General features: G+C 34.1%; 1 protein-coding gene across 1 annotated transcript in view; it reads right to left on the minus strand.

The window, feature by feature from the left end:
* Positions 1-2,240: 2,240 nt before the first annotated feature.
* Positions 2,241-21,983, minus strand: part of CDKL3 (cyclin dependent kinase like 3) — a 42,196-nt gene continuing 22,453 nt past the window's right edge. Inside the window, exons 5-13 of the mRNA XM_079144157.1 lie at positions 15,491-15,603; positions 13,639-13,778; positions 12,977-13,065; positions 9,703-9,856; positions 9,265-9,593; positions 7,263-7,356; positions 6,034-6,196; positions 5,086-5,183; positions 2,241-2,453 (exon numbers count right to left, since the gene is read on the minus strand). Coding sequence (XP_079000283.1) covers positions 2,400-2,453; positions 5,086-5,183; positions 6,034-6,196; positions 7,263-7,356; positions 9,265-9,593; positions 9,703-9,856; positions 12,977-13,065; positions 13,639-13,778; positions 15,491-15,603 — 1,234 coding nt within the window. The 3' untranslated portion in view covers positions 2,241-2,399. The remainder of the gene's footprint in view (positions 2,454-5,085; positions 5,184-6,033; positions 6,197-7,262; positions 7,357-9,264; positions 9,594-9,702; positions 9,857-12,976; positions 13,066-13,638; positions 13,779-15,490; positions 15,604-21,983) is intronic.

The raw sequence follows: 21,983 nt of genomic DNA on the forward strand, positions 1-21,983 counted from the left end.
ATTAAAAAATTGATGTTAAAAATGATGATTAAACCCCTAGCAAATAATTATAAATTGCAATAAATGAAATATTATAATAAATACAAGTGAAAATTATTTAAAAATAAAACTAAAATAAAGGGATGGGGAGATAGATCACTAGCAGAGCACTTGCCCAGCATGTGCAAGGCCCTGGGTTCTATCCCCAGTCCCACAAAAAAGAAATGAAATAAAAATTTTTTAAATTACATAATAAAATTATGTTTTCCTTTATTTCCATGTTGATTTGGTAAATACAGAACCAGGTAGACTCCTGGTAAAACACCAACTAGGACAATTTTATTAACTTTTGAAGAATTTTGGTAGCACTAAGGTTCAAATATATCCCCCCAAAAGTTCATGTGTTGAAGGTTTAAGGATGTAGCTCTGTATTATAGTGACTTTCTAGTGTGTACAATATCCCACATTCAATCCCCAGCAACACACACACACAAACAGAGTTCAGATTTCAGATACTGAAAACTCAATCCCCAAATTATATGTTCAGAGATGTGGAAATTGGAGCCTATAAAGGTAATTAGGATTAAATGAGGTCATGCAAGTGGGTTCCCCATAATGACATTAATGACTTCATAAGAAAAGGAAGAGAGACTAATCTAGCATGTTTGCTCTCTGTCTCACCATGTAAATGCCCTCTGCCATATTATGATGTGTATAATACAGTAAGAAGACCCTCCCCGGATGCCCTGCAGATGCCAGGACCATGCTCCTAGATTTCCCAGAGTCCAACCCTATTTTTAATAAACTACCCAATCTGTGTTGTTTGGTTACAGCAATAGAAAATGGACTAAGTCAGATAGTATACCATCTCTGGGTTGCACACAGTTTATTTTATGAAATAGAAAAGGTCTGTACCACATAAAAAGCACTATTACATGGAAATAGGAAACTAGAAGGGTATGGTCAATTGTTTAAAATAATAAAAGAATTAACATCTCAATATCATATTATTTTTAGATATTTTATAAGCATTATATTTTTATTGCTCACCAATAGAACACGTTTCATCATGTAATGGTAATGATTAGTATTTAAAATAATGGGTCAGACTAAGCTCTGAAGTGCACGCCTATAATTCCAGCAACTCACGAGGCTGAGGCAGGAGGATCACAACAAGGTCAACCTCAGCAACTTAGTGAGAACCTGTCTCAAAATAAAAAATAAAAGGGCTAGCGATATAAATCAGTTGTAATACCAAATATAAAATAAATTGAAATAAAATAAAATAATGGGTCAGCTATTTCATTAAAAACTCATTTTCAGGAAACCAGAGAGTTCTAGGAGATAATTGACTTTTGAGGTTCTGTGACTCTCAGAGGTTAGAGATCAGTATAAGTACAATGTGTGTCATGTGACAGGATATGTTACCCATTCAGTAATCATGGCAAGTAAAAAAGCAGGCAGACAGGAGATGACTTTATAATTCCAAATCAAAGCATCACAACAACAGAGTTCTTAGAAGAAAGAAGAAAACAGGGAACATTTTCCTAACCAAAAAAAAAAAGGATGAGGCTAATGCAGATGGATGGATGACTGTCTTTGCAACAGCTCAAGTTACATTCTATTGTATATAACATAAAAAGGGAAGTTGTCAGTTTGTATTGTATCTTTATGATTACTTAACAGAAAAGATACTACCAGAAAAAAAATCTGTTCCTCTTCGAATTCTTCCCCTCACAATGGCCATCTCCACCCTAAAATTAGAAACCAAGCTAGTAAGAATCAAAGAAAAGGATGTAAATATATGCTGCCAAAACCTTGACTGCATTAATGTTAAATTATATGTAAAGAACTAAATGATAAATATACGGATCAAGTCAAAAGATACGCTTCCTTGCTTTATCCAGTTACCATCTTTTTAAACAATTTCTCAATTTGTTTAAATGCTGTTTTGGAGTGTTCAGTGTGGACCCAAATCCATGTTTCATGCTTTAAAAGTATACTTGTTTGCCCAGAAATGTTTGGTGCTCCAGGACATTGGGATCTCAGTTTATGATATAGTTAGAAACTTCCTTCTATAATTATAAAACTCTAGACCAAAGCTAAGATTGACCACTAATCAAACATGCCTAAAATAACAGATGATCAAATAAAATTATATGACTTAATGTAAACTGCAATTTTATTGGAATATACAATTCAGGCAATTTTTATAAATTAATGTTCAAGTTAAGAAAACAATTCAAATATTATAAATTTAAAACAAGTTTAGGTGAATATACACATAACTATACAGGATTTTTTATTTATCTGTATGATCATCTAGTCAACATTTTTGTGTATGTAACATTAACAAAAAGCGTTCTCTTTAAACCATATAGTAATTCTGAGATTCCCTGAATTTTCAGCTGCTGCATTTTCTACTCTACATCTGGCAGGTTCTTCTTCCTTTCAGTCTGTGCATTTCCTGTATTCTAAAAGTAAATAGAAACAGGACCTTAATTGAGGAAACAGTGAATCTATGGCTAAGGATATGCAGGCAGAGATAGAACACCTGTACTTTGCATCTGGGGTTTGTTTCATAAGGTACAAGGAGACTAACAAAGTATTCCTCAATATCACCATCAAGCCGAACTAAAGGTGGCCTTTGTATGGACTCTTTTCTCTTGGCCAAGTTACTAGTAATTTAGGGTTTTCTCCCAAGTCATAGAGCCTCTTCAAGGGATGCATGCACTATTTCAATATGCCAGAACGAGTTTAATGTATATCTAGGAAATGCTTGGATCTGATTACATAATTAAAAAACAAGTCAATGGCACAGTTAAGACTAGAATCTGTGATTTGCTATTCCTGTTCTTATGGTTTTGTTTTGTTGTTGTTGTTGTTGTTGTTGTTGTTGTTGTTATTGGTTATTTGGCCTTGCTAGGGATCTAATCCAGAGCCTTATGCATGCTAGGCAAGTGCTATACTCCTAGCCCCCTATCTTTTGTTGTTAAAAATATATCATATCATATTCTCTTGGATTCTAAAACTACGGACTCAAAATGTCCTTTTTTTTTTTTAATATGGAATACTTCATGAATTTGCTGTCATCCTTGTGCAGGGGCCAACTAATCTTCACTGTATGGTTCCAATTTTAGTACATGTGCTGCAAAAGCAAATGCAGAAATTTTCTTAATTCTTACATTAATTTGTTAAAAGCATTTGAACTGTGGGCTGGGGTTGTGGCTCAGTGGTAGAGTGCTTGCCTGGCACTGGGTTTGATTCTCAGGACCACAAAAATAAATAAAATAAAGGTATTGTGTCTATCTATAACTAAAAGTTTAATAAATAAACAAAATAAAGTTATTGTGTTCATCTGTAACTATTTTTTTAAAAAACGCATTTGAACTAGCCTTATATGCCATTTCAGTCACCTGTCAGAACTACTTTTGAATAGACAGTACAAATAAACTATAACAACTGACTTCTGGTTATTTCTAATAATGACAACTTGTTTCAAGGTCACTCTTTTTAAAAGGTCATCCTTTCAGGAGTTCTATACCATATAAGCAAGAAAGGGTTTTCCTGTTTATTTACTATCCTAAAATTGACAGAAATGCCTTAAGAATTCCTTTTTTCTTGCATTAGAATGTAGTTTTTGTTCCTGGGGCCTTTCATGGAACAGCAGAATAAAAACCTGTGTTACACACACTACTAGTCTACACAATTTCAAGAGCCTATCTCACCCAATCATTCAAAATATGTATAAATGGTGTGCTGTGCAACATGCTGTCACATGAGTAAGTCACCAAAAGTATAAGTTTAAAACCACCTTGTTACTTTTGTAATGAACTAACAGATGACCATTAGTGGTTTTCTTGTTTTATTTTGCCTCTTTTCTGCAAAGTGGATTATGGAGTTCTTCACAAGTCTGAGGTCAAGACTAAGGCATAGCCCTAACTGCCCCAGTGAGCATACATCTGATAGTGTCTAATAACCTTCTTCACATGTTACGGAGAATCAGTAGCCCTAGTTAAAATGCCTTCCTTACATAGTTTCAGATATTTTTAATTTCTTCACATTTCCTTAATAAGTATATAAAATTTTATCATGAATAAATGTAGTCAATTTCATTTTGTTAAAAAAAATGGAGATAATAAAGTTGATAAATCATTTACAGACATGACCTCAGAAAGACAGCAGAGGAGGCCACCTATATTATTTACCTCACTAGGTTCTCAGTATAGTCTCTTTTTCTTTAAAGAGTACCTTTAAAGAATATTCATTTGGAGTTGAAGGCTTCAGAATTTCAAAATAAAATTCAAAAATCCCTTTGATGTAGGGGTTGGGGACATTTAAACAAATTACCTACTAGCTAGCTGAAAGTAAATATTTGTGAAAATAGGACAGCAGGTAGATAGCAGAGATGGGGAATAAATTGGAGAGAAAACCAAAAGAAGCTAAAGACAAATACATATGTGCTGGTGACCAGTATAACTAGATGTTTATACCAGTGTCATTTTCATTGGTATGGGTTAACTGCTTGATGTTTGACAACACACATAACACAGTTGCCATCTTCCCTAGGTACTGTGTATTCTCATCATTCAAAATTCAAATGAGAAGTCTGTGGTTGTGGCTCAGTGGTAGAATGCTTGCCCAGCATGTGTGAGGCACTGGGTTCAATCCTTAGCACCACATAAAAATAAACAAAATAAAAGGTATTGTGTCATCTACAACTAAAAATTTTTTAAAAAAATTCAAATGAGAGCTGATATGCCTGGCATGGTGCCTGCCTGTAGTCCCCAGCTCCTGAGGAAGCTGAAATGGGAAAATCTCTTGAGCGCAGGGGGTCCAGACCAGCCTGGGCAACATAGCAATACTCCATTTCAGAAACAAACAAAACATAAAAAATGAGAACTATTAATTTCTACTCCAAAAAAATAACTTTAAAAACCTTTAGTGATTGATTATTTAAGAAAGATATAGCTCTGTTTCTAGAGTTTGAAGACGATAGAATTCTGGATTTTTATGTAGCTTTCCAATAGTAACAACTAAATTGATACAGAATCAAGGACTTTAAACAACATTGCTTAGTAAAAGCTATAAGCAAAAAAGTTTTACCTCTTGTTTTTCTTGATTTTGACTCACATTAAATAAAGCTGGTATTTTAGATGAATCTGTTTTCTTTGAGTCCCTTTTCAGCACTTTTATCTGTTTAACTTTTGCGAAAATATATAAAACAATGAAAATTTGTTACTCCTACTTGGAAATTTTACTTTGCTTTTCAAGAATTTCAAATGGAAATTCTGAGGTCCACTAAAAGTTGGTTTCTCAGTTTATTACAAAGGAACTGAATAAATCATGAGTTGCAATAATAAAATATGATAAATTGTTTTATAATTCACAGTCTAGTATTAAAAATATATTTTTATTTTAAGTATAACTAAGCAGATCAGATAATTCTTCATGAGCTCACAAGGACTACATTCTTGCTATTATATCACATTTTCACAAGGTGTCACTATTCTTCAAAAAAAATTAACTTGGCAAAAAAAAGTTTTATTTTAAGATAAATCTTAAATTTATAAATCAATCTACCAAATCCTTGGGTGCCTAATGCACATATAACATTCCTGGGCAAATAATTGTAGGCAGGTGATTTATTCCAGGTCATTTACTGAACCAAAATCACCTCCTTTGCATACTGTCCTAATATTTCAACACTGAGTGAATGAAAAATTTAACTTTTTCAGCTGTCTTAACACCTTAACCCATTGTGTCCCATTGTCCTATATAAAATTGAAAACTTGAGTTTTTAAATTATCTCCTTTGTCTCATCCTTTATTTGAAATCTCAACAATGGAAAATGTTTGTCTCAGCAATTTACTATCTTCTATCTAAATCATACTATAAAACACATAAAAATAAAATAAAAGTATTGTGTCCACCTACAACTAAAAAATAAACTTAAAAAAAATCATACTATAACTTGTAAGTCATATTACAAAAAAAATGGTCCTGCATATGTTTTCATTTGAAGATTTATGCAGCTACACAGCAAATGTGTACCTTCCATTCCTTTCATCTCCTTTGACTGTATTGTGAAAGGCAATTCAGGGAAATGGAATTCTTTCCTGTCAGATCTGGAAAAATTCAGCTTCCGTTTGTTCCCACTTGCCATTTGGTTGCTTGGACCTGTTCGCTCATCAAATACACCCTTCTCCATTTGGCTCTAAACAAACAAATAAGAGCTAGTTTAAAGAAATGTGTGTAACTATTTGTAGAATGAAAAGCCTAGAATTACTAACCATTTGGAAGATGCAAAGTAGAATAATTATTTTAAAATTAAGAAGTAGAATACCATTAAACATATAAGCAGATTGAACTCCAATATAAGTTTCAGAAAACAAACTTGTAGCATATTTAATGTTCTGGGAATAACAGTCTTGCTCTAGAGAAGCAGATTCTTAACTTCTAATTTTTAGTACTATCTATTGCATTCTTTGGAAAAATTGCTTCACTTCACTTTTCTATTTTATAAAATTACACACTTTGTGGACACTGGGAAAACTCAAAGAAAAAAAAACTGCTTATGCACTTGGCATTTGGAAAACATTCGTTTACCTATTTTTGATCATTTGATGAAAGATCATAAAAACTTTGTTAAGGCAATGTAATTGCATGGTATCCTACTTCACGAATGTACAGAAATGTACTTAGGTTACCTGCTATTAGATAGGTTTGTGTTGATTTCATTTCATTATTATAAATGACCCCATGCTTTAATTTTGAATAAACTACTTTCTTATGTAAATATTGGGGAGAGTGGATGAACTGCACTGATTATTATTTTTTTTTCTAGTGAGAGTAAGTTGTATATATTTGGAAGTTGTACTTAATCCATAGAGTAAAATATTAAAAACAGTTTTTGGAAGTGAAAAACCAAAATTCTTTTGACTTTTAAAGGTGGAAATCTTAACTTATTCTACCTAAGTCACACATTAAATACAAAAATTAAAATATAGAAAATTACCTAAAATTGCAAAAGCAATAAGGAAACAAACAATGGCTTATTTCCAACTCAAGAACATGAAAGATGAAAATGTAGTTCAGTGGTACATTGCATATTCAATGTGTACAAGGTCCTGGGTTTGATCCCCAGTGTCATAAAAAAAATTAGTAAATGAAAGAAATTAAAAGCATAGTTTTTAAAATGTTGGAACCCCAAAGACAGAGAAAAAGAAAAGGGGGCTAATGTTAAAAGAGGCCACATTTTAATGACTAACTTCTTATCTTACTTGAGTGGGACCTGTGTCCTCTTGCCTGCTATTAGACATAACTTGTCCAATAGATTGTGAAGAAGTGCGTCTCTTTTTTGCTCTTTCAGTTAACCTATTATTTAGGAATAAATGAGAAGTTATTAGAGCTCCCCAGGAGTGCCTTTGTTTTAATTTCAAGATGAATAAGTTACACCATGGACATCTACTGTTAGAAAACTGAGGACCAAAAAGCAATTGTCAGTCTTTAAGTACCAAGAGCTCTGAAGAGAGAAGTGGTAATGGGACAAAAGACAACTAATGCATGGCCAACATCAGTGGTGATGAACATGTCATGGAGTTACTACTGCTGGCCTACTTGTTCTCTTTGATCTGCTCTGAACTTGGATCTCATATGCGCTTACTGTCCAAGACTGGCTTACAAGCACAGTTACTGACACCATGGTTTTGGGCTCAAGAACAATTGGGCTATTGCACTTGGTAGCCTACTTCACCTTTGGATGGTCATGTCCACTTGTCCACTTCTGCAGACCACTAATCCTCACAACCTGTAGCCCAAAACAGTCTGCCAGAATCTGCTTGGATTGCTGGTGGTGGTATGGTGTATGGTGTATGGTGGTACATGCCTGGCTGAGGCAGGAAGATGGAAAGTTTGAGGGCAACTTCAGTAACTTACAGAGACTCTCAGCAACTTACAGGACCCTATTTCAAAATAGGAACTAGGGATGTAGCTCAGTGGTAAAGCAACCCGCATTCAATCCCCAGTACCAAAAAAAAAAGAATCTGCTTAAACTAATGAATGAAGCTAATCTCCTTTCTTACCTAGAATTGCAGTAGTCTCTATAATTTATAAATAGTCCTAATGATTTGCTAGACAGATCCTCACCATTCATCACAATGTCCACAATTAATCAGACTCAAGATACTCAAGACTCACAATTAATCAGACTTAGATATACCCTCTCAATCTACATCAGAGGGTATATCTAAAACTGGCCCAATATGTTGTTTTCCTCCTGAAAGATTTGACCTTAAAAGGCCATTTGACTGACAAAGATTATTTTTTACTATCCTTTCTCTGTTTAGAGAATCTTCTATATAGAAAAAAAGCTTACTTTGTGGTACTACCTGCTATGGTTTAGATATGGTTTGTCCCCCAAAGTCCATGTGCTGGAAGCTCGGTCCCAATGGGATGTTGCTGAGAGGTGGTGAAAACTGTAAGAGGTGAGGCCTAGTAGGAGATGATTAATCTTTAAGAAGGATTAATGCTTTTCTCCTGAAGTGGGGGTGTTTTTGCTCTTGAAGGAAATCCCACAAGGAGGGTTGTTACAAGGGAGCCTAGAATTTCCCCTGAACCCCTGTGGCTTCCTTGCTTGTACACATGCTCCTTCCATATGTGGCTCATTTCCTCTCCACTTCTCTGCCATGTTGTGATGTGGCCGAGGGGCCTTACTAGGACCCTTGAGAATAGCAAGTCAAATAAATCTTTTTTCTTTATGAAGTACCAGCCTTGGGTATTTTGTCATAGCAAAAGTAGATGGACTAAGACACCAGGGTACATGGATAACAAGTTCAGTCATATCATCTTTTTTTCTCTTAAAAATTTGGCTGTGGTTGTGGCTCATTGGTAGAGTACTTGCCTAGCACACATGAAGCACTGTGTTCAATCCTCAGTACCACATAAAAATAAATAAATAAATAAATGAATAAAATAAGGGTTTGTGTTCATCTATAACTAAAAATATTTTTATAAAAACAGAAGACATTTTTCTAAGGGTCTTTAAAAACAAACAAGTTTTTTTCCAAAAGATATTAGTGAAAAAAATAAACATCTATATAGTCAAGGAAAATTAATTTATTCTATAGCATTCGTAAGAATTACTCAGCAAATGATCCATTATACAATTATAATTTCAATAGATATTTTTTCACATTCAGCTTACATACAGAAACTATGAAAATGATCTCTTGAAATACCATTATACGAGAACCTTACTTAGGTCTCTTCTCTGTTACAGCTCACCTTTGATTGGGGTGTGACAGATTTGAATTGAGATTTGCTGCCATCAAATTAGTGCTAGTTAGATTGATGGGTGGCATTATCATACAACCTCCAGCATGTGGATCTTCTTTTATACCACTAGCATTAGTGCTGGGATTGACAGGGTTTGATGGTTCATTAGTTACAGGTTTTGTATCTTGAAACACAGTGTTAACATTTTCAGTTACATCCTGTTGACCATGTCCACCTTCATACTCCATATTTTTCAGTTCTGCAATATCTCCTTTTCCTCCTTTAACTTTAATAACTCTGACTTTGATTTCCTTGGACTTTTTCTCTTTTTCTATTTCCTGGAATAGATACATCCAAAATCTGAGTCATGAGAACAGGTGTTTTCTTCATTAGAGTGCTAACTATAATACAGTTATGTTGGCTGAAATGAAAAAGCAAAGTTCTTACCTTTCCCAAAACTGAAGTACTTAGGAATGTATTGCTATTAATTGTTTTTCTTCCATCTTTCATAAGTTCATTTTCTATAGAATTCTCTTTTGGCTTTATGAATGAATTGACTTTTGCTTCCTGTAATAATTTAGCCCTCAGCTCTGGCAAGAATCTGATAAAACAAGCAATATCAACAATAATCTTTTTAAAATTTATGTAGATATTTTATCTTTAAAGAATCATTTAGCCAATTATTTCACATTTCAACTATAGTATAAACAATGCTTTATGATTAAAATGCATGCCAAGAGCTGGACCTACTGGTGTACACCTGTAACCCCAGTGGCTCAGGAGGCTAAAGCAGGAAGATCATGTGTTCAAAGTCAGTCTTAGCAATTTAGCAAGGCCCTGAGCAACTTAACAAGACCCTGTCTCTAAATAAAATATATATTTTTTTAAAAAGGCTGAGGATGTGGCTTAGTGATTGAGTGTCCCTGGGTTCAATCCCTGGTACCAAAAACAAAAAATGCGTGCCAAGAGATGACTCAATATTCACCTATGAAAAACTGCTCCCTGGGAGATGGGAATGTGGCTTAGTGGTAGGACACTTACCTAGCATGTGTGAGGCCCTGGGTTTAATCCCCAACCAACACAAAGAAGGAAAAATTTAAAAATTTGCTAGCCAGGCATAGTAGCACATGCCTGTAATCTCAGCTACTCCAGAGGCTGAGGCAGGAAGATCACAAATTCGAGGTCAGCCTGAGTAACATAATGAGACCATGTCTCAAAAAAATAGAAAGGGGGTGGGGTGGTGGGGATGAGAAGGATGGTAGAATGAGACAGACATTATTACCCTATATATATGTATGAAAAAAAGTTTTAAATAAAAAAATAAAATAAAATAAAAATTTTAAAAAAGGGCTGGGGATATAACTCAGTGAAAGAGTATCCCTGCCTGGTTCAATCCCCAGTACCAAATACATATATATGCATTTGCATATATATGCACATATATAATTTCTTTGCTATGGGAATCTACCAAGTAAAACTTTTACAAAACAAACAGGTGATTTAGATTCCTTTTGTAATGCAAACTTTATTCAATAAAATTTATTAATAAACCTTCTTAAATTAATTTTTTATTTATTTAAAGCAAAGTTTTGACAAATATCTATTCTTTTCAAGGTTGATTCAGGCCACTTTGTGGTTTTTGTGGTTCTTTAAAGTAACAGGACTTAAAAGATGAACTATCAAGTTTCTGAAATATTACTCTGGAGAACCATATTCAGTACAAAATGTAGTATGATATATCAAAAATGAAAGAAGGGGCTGGGGCTGCAGCTCATGGCAAAGCACTTGCCTAGCATAAGTGGGGCACTGGGTTCGATACTTAGCATGGCATAAAAATAAACAAATTTATAAAAAGATATTCTCTCCATCTACAACTACAAAAAAAAAATTTTAAATGAAGGAAGATTGTTTTGGTTTTAGTTTGACCTTCTTTCTTTTAAGAAGTTGCTTTTTTTAGTGAAAAATCTATTTCTATGATTCAAAATTCCAAACTCTATACTTGAGAAGTATCTTTCCAATTCATCCTTGAATTGTACAGTTCCCTCCATGGAAGCCACTACAACCATCAATTTGGGAAAGTTTTGAAATACCAGTCCATAATGAATCCTTCCCTAGTTCAGTCCACTCTAGTCTGCTGTGCATTGTACATGTCTAGTAACAGGTAGTGTGAAGAGATGCAAAAAATCTCCAGTGTGAGTAGTTTGGCTAAATTAGAAAATGTCACACTTCTGTTAAAACTACCTTGCACAGCCAGGCATGGTGGCACACACCTGTAATCCCAGTGGCTTGGGAGGCTGAGGCAGGAGGATCATGAGTTCAAAGCCAGTCTCAGCAACTTAGTGAGACTCTAAGAAATTCAGTAAGACCCTGTCTCTAAATAAAGTATAAAAAAGGCTGGGGATGTACTCAGTGGTTAAATACCCCTGGTTCAATCTCTGGTACTTAAAAAAAAAAAAAACAAAAAAACACCTCTTGCACTGCAGAAGGTCCACAAAGAGGCATCTTATCAAAGAAAAAATCTTACCCAAACATTTTCTGAGAGTTCCATAATTAAACTCAAGGCACTCTCACCCTGTAATAGTAAAATCCTAATATCTAAACACCCAGAAAATATCAACATAATCTATATAGAATTGATATAAAGCAACTTTATCATGTAATTATTGGTACTTTTATCAATGGCATGTTCATTAATATACCTTCTTATTTTTTAAAGGATTTTTTAGATGTTGATAGACCTTTATTTTATTCATTTATTTATATGTGGTGCTAGACAAGCACTCTACCAGTTCCCTTCTTTTTATTTTAGAGTAAAATTTTTGAAATATTTGAAGTTCTAGTTACTCTCAAGGATTCTCTTTTCTTTGCCTTTTTTCTATTTAGTCTATCTCCAGTGGCAGTTCCCAGACTTTTCCATCCCGGACCTTAAATCCATCACATTTAAATTGCTGTATACCTTTCTGAATTCATGTCCACAGGTCAACTGAAAGATTGTGCAATTAATAAGAAACTTTGCTTGCTTCTTTCAAAACTCAGATACAAAATAATGATTTTTAGAAATATGACTGATGAATGGATCTAAATTGTCCATATGAGACATAGAAGGTCTAATGAAGTATGGTCCCTGTCTTCAGGGAACTTCCAATTTAGTGGGTAGGATCAGAGAGCAGGCCCCACGACAGAGAATAAGGAAAGAAAAAAATAATTTGGGAAGTGCTAATTATAGTATATAGATGAAGGAGGCTATTGAGAGAATAATAACTATTTTATGAATCAGAGGTCCAAGTGGGAGCTAAAATGTATTGATTGTTTAATGTTATTTCTGGCCTATGACGACACTGAATTGTAGAATGGAAAACAAGCACGCTGCCTAGGACATTGTAAATCTGTTATGAATGTCAGCTGTGATACTTTAAAAAAATTTTTGTTGTTGTTGTAGATGGGCAGAATGCCTTTATTTTATTTGTTTACTTTTATGTGATGCTAAGGATCAAACCCAGTGCCTCACACATGCCAGGCAAGAGCTCTGCCACTGAGCTACAGCCCAGCCCTGCGATTATGTTTATTTAAATTTTCATCCATGACCCCTGTAAGTCTATCTATCATATTTGTTAAATTTAGTATTTCTGTTATGTAACATTAACCTATATAATAATTCTCCTGATAGTAAAATTTCCTAATACAGAAAGATCGAAAAGACCCCATTCACTCAAATGCTTACTTTTCAATAAATCCATCTCTAGTAAAATACTCATGATGCAAAAGATCAGTTGAGGATATCCTCTCAGCAGGATCAATTTGTAAACAAGCCTAGAAAATAAAAAAGATTTTGATAATCAGTGAGTTCTAACAGGGCAAAAATTAAATGTATTTGACAAATACATTAAATTTATAACTTATTAAATAGTTAATTAACTTAAAAATAGTTAATTACCCAGAACTAAGAGAGTTCTAGAAAAGATGGAATTAAAATTCAGGAATTTCTTACAGGATGTTCTGATCATTTATTTCCCTAAGAAATTTGTACTTGCAAAGCATTATTACAGGTTAAATGTCCAATGATTCTAGCCAGAGCAAAGTTCAGTGTGTTTCTGTTATGATGAACAGGAATTATTTAGCTCATTTTGGTCCTCTTATCAGCCCTGTGTGGTAGAAAGTTCATGGGTAATCATTTGCATTTGACAGATCTGGCAACATGATTAGTGATCTGCTAAACTGGATTTTTTTTCTGTGTATATGATACTGGGGATCAAACCTAGGGACTCACACAAGCTAGGCAAGCGTTCTACCACTGAGCTATATCCCCAGCCCTAAAGTAATATTTAAAAATGGCATTATAATTTATGCAAATGACTCAGATATAAATTATTAATCTTAACATACATGAACTATATCTGCCAGCAATCCATTAAGCTTTGGATATTTTTTCCTTGCGTTTTTGGGGTGTTGAACTTGAGGAAGGACTACCCCAGCAAAAATAGGACTCTTAGAAAAGATATTCTGCAAGTGAGGTGTCAAACTGCCTGAAAAGAGAAATACATACTTATAAGAAAACATAGAAATTACTCAACAACCAAAATAATCAAATTGCCATGTGATCTGCATTAAATTACTAAAAACCAAGACAAGAAAAAGTAACAAGTTTTTTAAATTTTTCAGAGTTGAACAAGAAACTATCTGAATGCCATAAAAAATTGAGGTTTCCCCAGTAAACTGTTAACAACCCATAGGTAGCATAACATGTAGCATCCGGTTTGTTTTCTTTTCTCAAATATAAGACATGTACTATAACCCCGAAAAGCTTTCAAACTTTTACACATTTCCTTATTGGTATCTAAATGATTGAATTATGTTCATCAGCAAAACAGACTGCAGCCTTACTCAAAACAACTAAAACATTAAAATTATTTTAAAATCAAAATATTACATTAGACAAAACAAATCCAGAGACTAGTAGTAGAATGGAAAGAACTATAAATAGAAGTGGAGAGAACTAAGTCTAGCACCAGTTTTGCTATAAGTAGTTCTGTGAGTAAATCTCTTTGTTTTTATGGCTCAGTTTAATCTGTAAAATGATGGGATTAATCTAATTTTTCCTAAGATTCCTTCTAACATTAATCTCCTAAGCAGAACTTTAAAGAGGACACACAAAAAAGCTGATGTTTTAAGGCTCTGAATTGTATATTAAATCAATATTTATCCAGATTTCATTGTTTTTATAATTGTTCCCAGTTCCTTCCTCGTAATCCTATAATTATGTTTATGTATATTTTCCCTCCCACACAAAGGGCTCCTTGAGCTCCTCATTCAGAAATATTAAAAACTAATCGATGAAATGCCACACACAAGGCTAACCACCAAAATGTTTAAAGCAGATCATCAAATAATTAAACTCTCATCAAATATATTCCTTTAATTTTCGTTTTGTTTGTCTTCAAATATATTCTTTTTGTGTATGTGGTACTAGGGATGGAAGAATCCAGGGCCTCATGCATGACAGACAAATGCTCTGACACTGGGCTATGCCACCAGCCCTCATCAAATATATTCTTGAAAAAAATCTTTTAAAATTTGTTCTAATTTGTTGTACATGACAGTAGAATGCATTTGTACATTTTGATAGATCATACATAAACAGAGTGTAATCTCTCATTTTTCTGATTATACATATTGTAGGATCACATCAGTCATGCATTCTTTTTTTTTTTATTTAAACAAATGGGATACATGTTGTTTCTCTATTTGTACATGGAGAGTCATGCATTCTTGAGTAAGTTATTTCAACTACTTTGGGATTTTGTTGTTTTGTTTTGTTTTTGTTAGAGGGGATGGTTTCTAAGTAAATAATTGGTTTTTCTATTTCCAAATGCATTAAAAAAAAACTGACATAATTCTATTGTTCAAAAATTCTTGTTTTAAAAATGCAAATATTTGTAGAAGCCAAAATTTAAAACAACTTCTAGACTATTTGAAATACATTCCTATTGTACTATTTTTCTTAGCGCCAACCATCAACATATGGCTTAGCTATTTGCATTCTGGAAAAGAAAATATTATTTGTAAAAACAGAGAATTTTCTGTCTTCTTTATCAGCCCAAGGCATCCATCTGCCATCATCTATCCAAACAATATGTTTCCCTGTTCTTATGCAGAAAAACTAAATTTGAAAATCAAACAGAATTTATCCGGTACTATTTATTTTAGGCATGTAATATAATATTTCAGTAATACCTACCTACTTTTAAAACAATTTTATGAAGTAAATCTAAGTCAGAACTGCTAGGAAGATAGGGATTTCCAGTGGCCATCTCAATGATCATACAGCCCAAAGCCCAGATATCCACAGGCCTGAAACAAACCCGAGTAAATTACTTTTTCATCAAGAAATATGTAAGATTATCTATTTAAAAAATACTTTAAAATAAGATCAAGGCCAAAGAAATAAGAATGTTCAGTGGTATCATTAAAATTTTCACTGTAGCCTCATATGCCAACTTTAGTATATACATGAAATATTATGACATTTTATTAATAACACTAAGTAACTTGTAATTAAGTTGCACAAGAACCCTGAAGCAATCCAGATAAAAAGAAACTAATTCTAAAATTGTTTCAGATACTTAAATAAGTATATTATCATAAGTGGTTTATGAATTAGAATTAAATACTAAAGTCTCATATTTTAAAAGTAAAAATTAAAAGTCTCAAATATTTTTTACCCTTACATTTTATTTATTTATCTTAGTCCACTGTGAGTCAGCCATAATACAAATTTATTTCCACATGATGCTTTTTAAAAGATTTTTTCCTATTTGTAATAAGATAGGATAGGATTTGTAAATATATAAAAAGATACTCAATTTCACATTTAGAAGAAATATGAGATCTATTTTTCATTGATCCAAATGATAAGGATTATAATAACTAATATGTATTATATTGGTGAACCTATGGGAAATGAATATTTCCTTGTACTATCCCAGGAATGAAAACTTATACAACTTCTTTGGAAATAAATTAACAAAAGATAACAAATTTTAAATTGTATATACTTTTGATTACATGACTTTATTCTGAGACATTTATTCTAAGATAAATCAGGGTAAATTACATGAAAATTTCACTGCAGCATTATTTGTATTAGAAAAAAATGGAAATGGCCTAAATATTCATCAATAAGGGGATGACTAAGTAAATTTTTGCACAATCACATAATGAAATAATATTCCTCTCTTCAAAATGATTAGGTTGCCAGTCAAGGAGGCACACAACTGTAATTCCAGCGGCTTGGGAGGCTGAGGCAGGAGGATCTCAAGTTCAAAGTTAGCCTCAGAAATTCAGGGAAGCCCTAAGCACTCAGCGGGACCCTGTCTCTAAATAAAATACAAAATAGGGTGTGGGGTATGGCTCTGGGGGTATGGCTCAGTGGTCGAGTGCCCCTGAGTTCAATTCTAGGTGCCAAAAAAAAAAAAAAAATGATGAGGTAGGTCTATCCATACATGCTGAAATGGAATTATCTCCAAATTAAACTGGTAAATACAAAAAAGCCATGAAGGAAATCATGAAAGAAATCAAGAAGATCAAATAAATGGAGAAATATTCCAGGTTCATGAATGGGTAGACAATCTTACCAACATGTTATTTATTCCAAATTTTATATAAAGATTCAATGCAACCCCCCAAAAACCCAGAAATTAAAAAATGATAATTAAATCAGTACTGTGGTACAGAACTGTAATCCCAGCTACTTCAGAGGTTGAGGCAGGAGAATTGCAAGTTCAAGGCCAGCCTCAGTAATTTAGTGAGACTCTTAGCAACTTAGCGAGACTCTGTCTCAAAATAAAAAATAAAAATAGCTAGTGGTGTAGCTCCCTGGTAGAGCACTCTTGGATCAATTCTCAGTATCACACAAACATACAAAGATAATTAGTTTTGTGGGTCTGGGGTTGTAGCTCAGTGGTAGAGCACTTGCCTGGTATGTGTGAGGCACTGGGGTTGATTCTTAGCACTGCATATAAATAAACAAAATAAAGTCCATCAACAACTAAAAAAGATTTTTTTAAATATAATTATGTGAGGTGATACATATGTTAACTAGCTAGATTTAGTCATTCCACAATGTATATATACTTGGAAACATCATATTATTGTCTATGATAAATATATATAATTTGATCTGTCAATTTAAGAAAATAATTTGTACATTTTAACAAATTAATTGTAAAATTTGTATGGAAAGGCAATAGACCCACCAAAGTATTTTAATGCAATGTTGGGGAAAAAGAATAAAGTCAGAGCACTAATTCTGTAAGGCCACACTGAACACAACAGTGTGTGGTAATGGTAAACAAAACAAAACAAAACAACAAAGACCAAGGTAATAGAATACTGAGCCTAGAAATAGACTCACACAACAGTATAGTCAACTGGTTTTGTTTTTGTTTGTTTTTTGAGTTGCTGGGGATCAAACCCAGGGCCCTACTTATGCTAAGCACAAACTGTCCCTAAGCTACACTCTCAGTCCCTCAACTGGTCTTTGACAAAAGAGCAAAGGCAGTTGAATAAAGAATAGTCTTTTGAACAAGTAGTGCAGGGACAGATATCTACATGCAAAGAAGAAAAGAATTTAGACACAGATCTTGGACTTTTCACAAAAATTAACTCAAAATGGATGATACACTTAAATGTGAAAGGCAAAACTATAGAACCTCTAGATAAACATTTAGAAAAAATCTAAATGGCCCTAGGTTTGGTGATGAGTTTTTAGATTTAATACCAAAAGCATAGTCCACACAACAAAAAAACTGATAAATGAACTTCATTAAAATTAAAACTTCTGTTCTGTGAAAGACACTGTTCAGAGAACGAAAAGACAAGCCATAGACTGGGAGACAATATTCACAAAATTCCTATCTGATAAAGTATTTGTATACAAAATATACAAAAAAAAAAAAACTTAAAATTCAACAATAAGAAAATACACCAATTTTACAATGGGCAAAAAATATAAACACATACCTCACCAAAGAAGACATACAGATGACAAATAAGCATATTAAAAGATGCAGAGCATTATATACCATCTAGGAACTGAAAATTAAAACAGTGGGGGCTGGGTTTTGTAGATCATCAGTAGAGTGCTTGCCTAGCACATGTGAGGCACTGGATTCAATCCTCAGCATCACATAAAATAAATAAATAAACTAAAGGTATCGTGTCCATCTACAACTAAAAAAAATTTAAACAACAGCTAGATACAGTGGTACACGCCTGTAATCCTAGTGATGCAAAAGAGGCTGAGGTAAGAGGATCACCAAGTTTAAGACCAGTCTGGGCAATTTAGTGAGATTCTATCTCAAAATAAAAAGTGAAAATGACTGGCAATGTGGTGGTAAGCACCTCTGGTTTCAATCCCCAGTACCAGAAAAAAAAAAAATTAAAACAACAATGAGATACCATTATATACCTATTAGAATGGCTAAAACCTAAACTACTGACACCACCAACTGCTGGTAAGGATGTGGAGCAACACAAACTGATGACAGAAATGCAAAATTATACAGCCACTTTGAAGGACAGTTTGGCAACTTCTTACAAAGCTAAATATAGTCTTAGTACACGATCTAGCAATTGTACTCCTTGGCAATTAACCAGTGAGTAGAAAATTTATGGTCACATAACAACCTGGACATGAATACTTATAGCAACTTGCTTCATAATTGCACAGACTTGGGAGGAATCAAAATGTCCTTCAATAAGAAAACAGATAAACTGTGGTACATGCATGCAATGAATATCATTTAAAAGCAAAAAAAAAAAAAAAAAAAAGTGAACTATCAAGCCACCAAAAATAAAAAATGATAATCATACAACATTAAATACATGTTGCTAAGTCAACAAAACTAGTCTAAAAATTTATATCCTGTATAATTCCAATTATATAACATTCTGGAAAAGGCTAAAGTGTAGTGATGATAAAAAGACCAGGGGCTGGGGAGATAGCTCAGTCGGTAGAGTGCTTGCCTTGTAAGCACAAGGCCCTGAGTTTGATCCCCAGCACCCAAAAAAAAGACCAGCGGTTGTCAATTAAGGGAAAGGGAGAAAAGAATAAAAGGTAGAGTACAAATGGGGTGTTGGGGTGCACATCTGTAATCCTAATGATTTGGAAGGCTGAGGCAGGAGAATCACAAATTTGAGGCCAGCCTAAACAATTTAGCTAAATCCTGTCTCAAAATAATAAAACATAATAAAAACTGGGTGTGGTGGTGCAAGTCTGTGATCCCAGAGACTTGGAAGGCTGAGGCAGGAGGATAGAAAGTTCAAAGCCAGTCTCAGCAACTTAGTGAGGACCTAAGCAACTTAGTAAGACCCTATCTCAAAATTTTAAAATAATGAAAAGGGCTGGGTTCATTCCCTGGTACAAAAGGAAAAGAGAAAGAAAGAAAAGAAAAAGAAAAAATGAGAAAGAAAGAAATGAAAATAAAACATAATATAAAGGGCTTAGGGGTGCAGTTCAGTGATAAAATGCCCATGAGTTTAATTCCAGTACCAAAAAAAAAAAAAAGGTAAAGTACAGAAAATTTTTATTAACATGAAACTATTCTGTATGATACTGAAGTGATCGACACGTGACATTATATATTTATCAAAACTCAGAAAGTACAACACAGAAAACACAGAAAGTTAAATCCTAATGTAAACAAATTATGGGATTTAGTTGAGAATAATGTATCAGTATTGGTCCATCAATTGTAACAAATACACCATACAATACAAGATGTTAATAATATGGAAATGTAGCCAGGCCCAGTGGAGCACAACTGCAATCCCAGCAACTCTGAAGGCTGAGGCTGGAGGATTACAAGTTCAAGGACAGCCTCAGCAACTTAGAGAGACCCTGTCTCAAATAAAAAAAAATTTAAGGACTGGGAATGTAGTTCAGTGGTAAAACCCTCTGAGTTTAATCCCTAGTACCAAAAGAACATAATAATAATAATAATAAGGAGGAGGAGGAGAAGGAAGAGGAAATGTAGGAGTGAGGTGTGCTCTAAGAAAAAAGGTCTATTAATTTAAATAAGACACAAACACTCACACACACACACACACACACTCAAGACAGCATGCCCACTGGCATTTGAAGGGTCCCAAAGGAAACCTGAAAGGCCCTCTATTTCAGGGATTTTATTATGGGGTTCAGCTCCAGAAAGCTAGATCCAGTTTTGTGGTGGTTGTATACAAGGCTTCAGGTCCCTGTTAAATGTTTGCTTTGTAGAAAATGTTTCTGGAATTGATCAGTTCTAGGCTCTAACTCATCATGAAAGGTGGAAAGTATATGCTAGGGAACAAACAGAATCTGAAGATGATTAGACAAGGCAAAGCAAAATTGGTCATTGTGCTAGTCAGTTTTCTGTTGCTGTGACAAATACCTAAGACAAACAACTTTAAAAAAAGGCTAAAGATTAATTTGGGTTCATGGTTTAGAGGTTTCATTCCAGGATTGCTTAGCCCAGTTGCTTTGGTTCTGTGGTAGTGCAGTATATCATGGTGGGGGAGCACATGTGGGAGATCTGCTCACCTCATGGCAGCCAAGTAGCAAAGAGAGAAGAGCAGGGCAAGGGTCCCCATATTCCCTTCAATAGCACACCCCCAATAATGTAATTTCCTTTGACTAGGCTTCACCTCCTAAAGGTTCCATGACCTCCAAATAGTGCTACAGATGAGCAAATAAACCTCAGCACTTGAGATTTTAGGGGACACTTCAAAGCTAAACTATAATAGTTATCCTTACCAACAACTTCCCAGCTTTGAGGATATCCAAAACAGTACTACACCATATTGGCCAAACTGGAGGTCCATCAGTATGATGGCAATAATATTGAATTGGACACAAGCATGCAGAAAATACTATAGAATATGCACACTGTCTGAAATGGATCCAGGTGATTTTGATATCATGGAAAACATGCTGAAATAAAAGTAAACTATACAAAAATTTTCTTTAATAAAATTTTTCCAGAGTTTGTTTTAAAGAAAGAGACAGACAGATACAGACAGTCAGACAAGCTTGGTCAAGAAAAGCAGATCCAACCAAGCTTTGGTCTAACATGCAGGGGTAAGGGAGGATTAGAACTAGAGCCAGGCACAGTGGCATTACTTATAATTCCAACAACATGAAAGACTGAGGCAGGAGGACTGCAAGTTCAAAGCCAGTTTCAGAAATTTAGTGAGACCCTCAGCAACTAAATGAGAATCCTGTCTCAAAATTTAAAAATAAAAAGGACTTGTAATATAGCTCAGTGGTAAAGTACCTTTGGGTTCAATCAAAGAAGAAGGAGGAAGAAAAGAAGAAGGAGCAGGGAAAGAAGAACAACACCAGTAACAACTGGGGATGGGCACAATGAACAGATCATATCATCAAGAAGAAGGTGTAGGGCTGGGGTTGTGGCTCAGTGGTAGCATACTCGCCTAGCACATGTGAGGCCCTAGGTTCGATCTTCAGCACATAAAAATAAAATAAAGGTATGTGTCCACCTACAACTAAATATATATATATATATATATATATATATATATATATATATGAAAGTGTAGAGAATTCACAAATGAAGAAAGATATTTGCAAGTCATGTCTGATAAGGGATTGCATATAGAATAGAATGTATTAAAAATTCTTGTAACAGGGCTGGGATATAGCTCAGTTGGTAGAGTGCTTGCCTTGTATGCACAAG

The sequence above is a fragment of the Sciurus vulgaris genome (genome assembly GCF_902686455.1).
Source record: "Sciurus vulgaris genome assembly, chromosome: 6".
NCBI lineage: Eukaryota > Metazoa > Chordata > Mammalia > Rodentia > Sciuridae > Sciurus > Sciurus vulgaris.